Source organism: Vicia villosa, linkage group LG2 (assembly GCF_029867415.1).
Source record: "Vicia villosa cultivar HV-30 ecotype Madison, WI linkage group LG2, Vvil1.0, whole genome shotgun sequence".
NCBI lineage: Eukaryota > Viridiplantae > Streptophyta > Magnoliopsida > Fabales > Fabaceae > Vicia > Vicia villosa.
Window position 1 is genome coordinate 215,890,655 of NC_081181.1, and position 6,806 is coordinate 215,897,460.

General features: G+C 34.2%; 2 protein-coding genes across 2 annotated transcripts; one reads left to right on the forward strand and one right to left on the reverse strand.

The window, feature by feature from the left end:
• The first annotated feature begins 1,137 nt into the window (after nucleotides 1-1,137).
• LOC131653867 (probable serine/threonine-protein kinase PBL5) lies at nucleotides 1,138-3,775 on the forward strand. The gene is made up of 5 exons (XM_058924185.1): nucleotides 1,138-1,492; nucleotides 1,977-2,230; nucleotides 2,317-2,506; nucleotides 2,592-2,983; nucleotides 3,274-3,775. The coding sequence occupies exons 1-5, from the start codon at nucleotides 1,399-1,401 to the stop codon at nucleotides 3,583-3,585; spliced, it is 1,242 nt and encodes a 413-aa protein (XP_058780168.1). The 5' UTR covers nucleotides 1,138-1,398; the 3' UTR covers nucleotides 3,586-3,775.
• Nucleotides 3,776-3,874: 99 nt separating this feature from the next.
• LOC131653866 (uncharacterized) lies at nucleotides 3,875-6,577 on the reverse strand. The gene is made up of 3 exons (XM_058924184.1): nucleotides 5,414-6,577; nucleotides 4,227-4,769; nucleotides 3,875-4,149 (listed from the first exon to the last, which is right to left on the reverse strand). The coding sequence occupies exons 1-3, from the start codon at nucleotides 6,455-6,457 to the stop codon at nucleotides 4,048-4,050; spliced, it is 1,689 nt and encodes a 562-aa protein (XP_058780167.1). The 5' UTR covers nucleotides 6,458-6,577; the 3' UTR covers nucleotides 3,875-4,047.
• Between the last annotated feature and the right edge of the window lie 229 nt (nucleotides 6,578-6,806).

Genomic DNA, 6,806 nt, shown 5'->3' on the forward strand with positions numbered 1-6,806 from the left:
CAATTAGATCAAATTATCCATAATGAGAAAGCGAACAACTCTTCAATTAATCAAGATAATCAAAATCGAATCGAGCATATAATTTATGTACAAAAAAGTTTAAGATTTTAAGGTTAGACTGAAGTTGGACCTTAATTGAACCGATTATAAATAAATAATTTCTTTTATAATAATGCATAACAATAATTATCTATATTTTTAAATGATATAAAAATATTAATCATTTCATAATAATTAAACTCAATAAGTTATTTACTTTTTTTATAGCCTTTTATATTTTAAAAATTTTATATTTAATTTTTTAAAATATTCAAAAGTTATCAATTAATAAAATAACACAAAAATATCTTCATGTCACTATTTAAAAAAAATACAATTTACTCTATAATAAAATAATGAATTTAAATTTTTTTACAAAAATGTAAGCAAAAATTATAATTGTTGAAATTCAATATACTCATAACAATTCAAAAAAATATAAATCTTAAATGATTTAATATTTATAAATAAATTATTTTCATAATATATTTTATATGTTAAAATTGTTAATTATAAATATTAACAAATTATTTACATTAATTAATGTGTAATATTTAAATAAATATTACCGTGAAAGAGATGAAAGACAATACTATCAACAAATTAGTTCAATTAAACTTTATCTAACAAATCCCAAATAAAGTAACTCATTGTCTCATTCACCTTTCCTATTTATTAAAGTTATAATTAAAGACATATGAACTAGTTAATATTACGTGATTACATAATTATCAATTCAATGTATTCCTTTTTTTATACATCATTATTATATAATAATATTTTATATAAAATAATATTTTAATATTTTAATATGACGCGTGTTTTAATTGGTGCGTCACCAATGCATAGTTCCAAAGACAAAGATCTGTTTTGCGAAACAGCTCGTTTACGCACCACCACCACCAATTTTTTTAAAAAACTCGCCACGTCAGCATTTCAGTATTTTGTTTTTCTTTTTCACCGAGTAGAAATAAACCACTGAAACCAAACCCAAACAGTTCACAACACAACGAAAACACTTTTCCTCAAATTACAACTTTACCCTCAACTAATTTTCGTGGCATTTTCTCATTTGTTCTTTAAATCAAAACATTAACATTAACATTACAATTCATTTCCACCTTGTACAAACCCAGAATATATTAAAACCAAACCGAAAAACCAAAATTGCCACAACAACAACATAGGAACTCTCTCTCTCTCTTCTCTCTTCTCTGTCTTTCTCTCTAATTTCTTTTTCTTTTTCTTTCTCTCTCCTCTATTCTTTCAAACCAACACGGTTCTGTGTGACACTGTTTTTGGAGGGTCTCTCTTCCTGGGACTCTCTGGGTTTCAAAACATCGTCGAAAAAACATAAACATGAGTTGTTTTCGTTGTGTCGGAAAATCACGCCAAAAGAATCAGACAGACAATTCTAGCCGTAGAGAGAACTACACTAATATCACTTCAGCTGGTAAATTTAATGTTTCTTATGCATTTTTTTATGGGTAATCTTTTTACCCATTTGAGGGAAAAAATTGAAATTTTTGATGTGGGTTTTTCTTAGATTGGTCAAAGGTTGTTTTTTTATATTTGGGGTTTGGTTTCTATGATGCAAATTGTTGAAATTCTTGATCACGAAACATTCTCATTTTGCAGATTCTTTATCTTTCTCTCTCTCTCTCTTTATGATGGGTTTTGAATATGAATTGATATTTTGATTATTTATTTATATATTCGTTTTCTGGGTTTTTTTCTCTCTCTCTCCTTCTATTGGCTGTTTGCATGCTTGATCAATGAATCAAATTGGGGTTTGTCATTTTGTGGGTTTATCAGGTTTTGAAATTTGATGATTACTTGGATTGTTTGATGTTTGTGACATTTTGTTTGGTTTTGTTTGATTTTCCTCCTCACGTGTTATTTTGTTTTATATGGAACTTTGTTTTGTTTTTTTGCAGATAAGGTCAAAGTTGATGTGAATTTGAATTTGAGTGCGAATGATAAAAAGGAAGATGAATCTAAGCATGATCAGCTTTCCTTGGACGTGAAGAATTTGAATTTGAAAGACGGGGTTTCGCCCGATGGAAAAGTTGCAAAGACGTTTACTTTTCAAGAACTCGAAGCTGCAACAGGGAATTTTAGGGCAGATTGCTTTGTTGGTGAAGGAGGGTTTGGGAAGGTTTATAAGGGTAACATTGAGAGAATAAACCAGGTTTGTTAAAAATTGTTCCTTTAAAGAAATTTTAGCCTAGAAATTTTATAATGACTTACACATTGGTGTTAATTGGTTTGGTGTAGGTTGTTGCGATAAAGCAACTCGACCCGAATGGTCTTCAAGGGATTCGGGAGTTTGTTGTTGAAGTGTTGACGCTTAGTTTGGCAGACCATCCTAATCTTGTTAAGCTATTAGGGTTTTGTGCCGAGGGAGAGCAGAGGCTTTTGGTTTATGAGTACATGCCATTGGGATCTTTGGAGAATCATTTGCATGGTAAGCTATATTGTATATTGTTACCCTAAATAATATGGAGAATCATTTTCGAAGCTTATGTTGTTGTTCTTATTCGTTCTGTCAGATCTTTCGCTTGGAAAAAAGCCGTTGGATTGGAATACCAGGATGAGAATAGCTGCCGGTGCAGCTCGAGGTTTGGAGTATTTGCACGATAAGATGAAGCCTCCTGTCATATACCGCGACCTCAAATGCTCCAACATTTTGTTAGGAGAAGATTATAATCCGAAGTTATCTGATTTCGGATTGGCGAAAGTAGGCCCGATTGGTGACAAGACTCATGTTTCAACTAGAGTTATGGGCACGTATGGGTACTGTGCTCCGGATTACGCAATGACGGGTCAATTGACGTTCAAGTCTGATATTTACAGCTTTGGGGTTGTTCTTTTGGAGCTCATCACAGGCAGAAAGGCTATCGACCATAGAAAACCTGCTAAAGAACAAAACCTAGTCGCATGGGTATGTTGACTATATATTACCTAACTCTAACACTCTGTTGCCGGAAAACATATCTGTTGTTTATACTTGTTTTTTACAAGGATCGTTGATCGTGTCCAAAATTTGTCGATAAATTTTCTTGCATGTATATATTCATTTTAGCACCAAACACATTATGTTTCATTAGGTTAGTTCGATGATGATGAAAAGAAGCGTTTATTTTGAAGGTTACTGATTCATTGTCACATTGTTATGTTTAAGAAAGCTGTTCTTTTTCAATGGTAAAATTCTTACGGTATGTTTGGTTTCAGGCAAGGCCGTTATTCAGAGACCGACGGAGATTCTCAGAGATGGTAGATCCATTGCTTGAAGGTCATTATCCAGTGAGGGGTTTGTACCAAGCTCTTGCTATTGCAGCAATGTGTGTTCAAGAGCAACCTAATATGCGGCCGGTTGTAGCTGACGTGGTCACGGCTCTAAATTACCTTGCTTCGCAAAAGTATGATCCGCAAACTCAACCAATACAAAGACCGAGAAAAAGTTCATCTTCTACGAGAGGTAGTAGCGCAGGCCATAGACGTGTTACTAGTAATGATTCCGAGACAGACAGATTCGGAGATTAGAAATGTGGAGTAATGTTTTCAGACACTTACATTGTAATGCTCCCAGTTATCAATTTTTGCTTTATAGGAGATAACAGGTTCCTCTTAAAAATCAAGAATTTCACAGAAAAATTCTTCCTTGTAGTTCCCCCTATCCTCTTTGTACATGTGAGATACTATTTTGCATTAAAGATGCTCCTTATTAGGATTCTGGATCTGCTTCATTTCATAATGTTTAGCTTTAGTTACAAATATATGTGACTTGTATGCTTTGTTTAATTTACATTGATGAGTAAACAAAACAAAAAAATCGTCGAAAAACATTACATTATCATGTGATATTCTGGCGTGTTTCTGTTTCTGAAGCAACTGTGAAATTGAAATAAAATATAGTTCGAAGTTTCGTTTCCAATCAAAAATTCGATTAGAAACGAGATCAGGACACTGATAATCCATGTGAAATCAACATGCACCTTGTCACGGCTATAATTCAGTAAATTCTCCTTCTCGACACATTCCCACCGATAAGTATAGAGACGAGCTCTTACGTGACGGCATAACTCTACAACAATCCCTCCTTGGTGACTGCAAAACAAGTCAAATATTCACTTAATTATATAAAACCATACATTTCAAACTTGTTTTCGAATGTGAAACTGTACCTTATTCCAGCGCTGAGGATCGCGACTTTTAGTGACAACAATGGAAGTAATTTTCTCAGGCGAAACCATTCTCCACCGGCAAAAGGGATTCTTAGATTTATCGCGAGTATAAACACCGACAGTTTGTTTAGCAGAAGGATCATAACTAGTTTTAGTCATGTAATAAACAAAGGGCTTTTGACATGGATGTTTAGCAACAGGCCTTGTGTTGAAAGCATAAGCAGTGTAATCAGCTCTTTTGTACCAATTCAAAAATGTTCTTGATGGCATTTCTAGTTCTCTAGGGGACAAAATTCCCCTTATAACTTGAACCATGAATCCCCAAGAAACTGATATGGACCAAAACCTGGTTTTGTCATAGCATATTGATTGCTGCATTATGCTTGCTGAGTCATGGTTGATTGATTCCATCAAGTGTCTTAAGGATTGCACTCTTGACATTGTTGGGAATATTGGTTGTACTACATCAAGATGGTGTAGTGATACTAGTGGAGTCACTGGATGTGCACCTAGAAGGCCTAATAGATCTCCATACACATCATACTGCATAAGAAAAATCCAAGATAATCAAAATTTCAGAGTAGATATCCACCGACACCGGACACGACCCTGATACTAACACGTTAATACTGATAATAATTTGAAAAAACAAATAAATTAAACTTAATCATAAATGTCAGTGTCATGCTGGTGTCGGTATCTGACACAAGACACTTTTTTTTCAAAGGTGTCGGTGCTACATAGAGGTATCAATACCATAAATTATATGATAATAATAATAATAGTAAGTGTATACTATTGCAATATGGTTCTATTAGACCAAACTTAGATTTATTACCGTCTATGATCACACAGTTTCATGAAATGATATGTAACTTTTCGTTTGAGATTCGATGATCACGAATCTCTTGACTACCTGATTGAGATTGGATGATCAAAATCTCTTGACCAAGTGAATGTGTTGCGCAAATAGAAAACACATGAGATTTGATCGTAGAGTTCGACCAATTATACCTACATCTTTCTATGACAGCAAAGCGCATTCGCAGAGAGCTCGCTAGCTCGAATGATCTATTCACTTATATATAAACTACGAGACATGCTCAATAGTATCCAATACATGTACATGCAAAAAATATTCAATCAAAGGTATATACATCATCACAACAAAATCTCTAATAATTTACCTGATGAAATCCAGCTTCCTTTGTGAGTGGCACACCTAACTCAGCCATACATGCTTGAATTCTATCATCACTACCATACAAAGCAGGATACCTCTGAATACAACGATCTTGCACCTTAGACAACTCCAAAGCCAATGGATAACTTATAGCAAATCCACCTCCACCATAAGCCATACCATAAGAAAAATGTATATTCTGAACATGACTCTCAGAAGAACTTCCAACATAATAAAAATGTCTATGATCATACTTCGAAAGAATCCTAACAACATTCTCAACCACAAAAACAGTATCATCATCTCCCATAACAAACCATCTCACATCTTTCATTCCAATCTTCAGTGTCTCTGTCACAATCCTAGATATCCTCAATGCTGATCTTTGTCCCTGTCGATTCGTATACCGAAATCTAGAAGTGTCTCCCGAAATTCGAATCTCAGGCAACCCTTCGTTATGTCGCGTCCTAACTCTTCTATCTAACCAAACAACACCTCTTGTTTCCTTTGGCCTCCACCATGTTTTTATGTATTCTTTTCTCGTATTCCATAGATTCGACGAAGCCGCTATCCCAAAAACAATGTGTTTCAGCTCAGTATCTTGTCTTTTCGCCATTTGTGCAGGCGTTAACCGGACTACAATAGGCGATTTGTTTCCTTCTTGTTCTTCATCGCCACGCGAATCTTCTTCTTGTTCTTCTTCTTCTTCTTGTTCTTGATCTTGTTCCTCTTCTTGATCTTGTTCTTGTGTTTGTTTCGGTTCTCTTTCTGTTTCATCTTCGACTTGATCTTTGTTTTGTATCGGCAAAACTTTGTGTTCGATGTTTCTGTCCGAAGTCGAGGACATATTATAACTAGTGATTTGGACATGTTCTTGTGTGGTGTCATCTAAAGTGGTTGTTGCTGGTTGACAATCCTGTTGGTCATTGTTGAAGAGAACAATGTTGAAAGCATAGAGAATGTATAGAACAATTGTGATTAAGATCAACCAAGTTGTTACACTTCTTGAGCCATTATGGATCATGCGTTGATGAGAAGGATAGTGCATTTGGTTATTCTTTTTTTTGGTTAGTTTTGGTCTTCAAATATTGTTTCAGATTAATTGTTTCAGATTAATTACACAGTTTTGTGTTCTTGTTGTTTGGATTAGGTGGTAGTGGTGAGAAGGTTCATTCTGGCTGAGAATTGTTCGGATCACAGAAACATAGATAGATAGAGAGAGAAAGAGAGACAGTGTGTGTGTGTGAATGTTAACAACTAGTTTTGTTTTGGTTACAAAAAATGAAGTTTGTTATGGTAGGAAGCGAAGATGAATGCGGTTTAAATGGTTGTTTGGTTGACAATTATGTCAATGACATTAAGTTATATTTTGAGATTTAAGATGATATTTGGATATC

Bases quoted from the DNA above. Each gene is read 5' to 3' on its own strand.
- LOC131653866 (XM_058924184.1), bottom strand. From the start codon at position 6,457: ATGCACTATCCTTCTCATCAACGCATGATCCATAATGGCTCAAGAAGT. The intron at 4,770-5,413 runs GTAAATTATTAG...TTTCTTATGCAG, and splicing joins AGGAAGCTGGATTTCATCAG to TATGATGTGTATGGAGATCT. The intron at 4,150-4,226 runs GTACAGTTTCAC...CTTGTTTTGCAG, and splicing joins ATCCTCAGCGCTGGAATAAG to TCACCAAGGAGGGATTGTTG.
- LOC131653867 (XM_058924185.1), top strand. From the start codon at position 1,399: ATGAGTTGTTTTCGTTGTGTCGGAAAATCACGCCAAAAGAATCAGACA. The intron at 1,493-1,976 runs GTAAATTTAATG...GTTTTTTTGCAG, and splicing joins CACTAATATCACTTCAGCTG to ATAAGGTCAAAGTTGATGTG. The intron at 2,231-2,316 runs GTTTGTTAAAAA...GGTTTGGTGTAG, and splicing joins ACATTGAGAGAATAAACCAG to GTTGTTGCGATAAAGCAACT.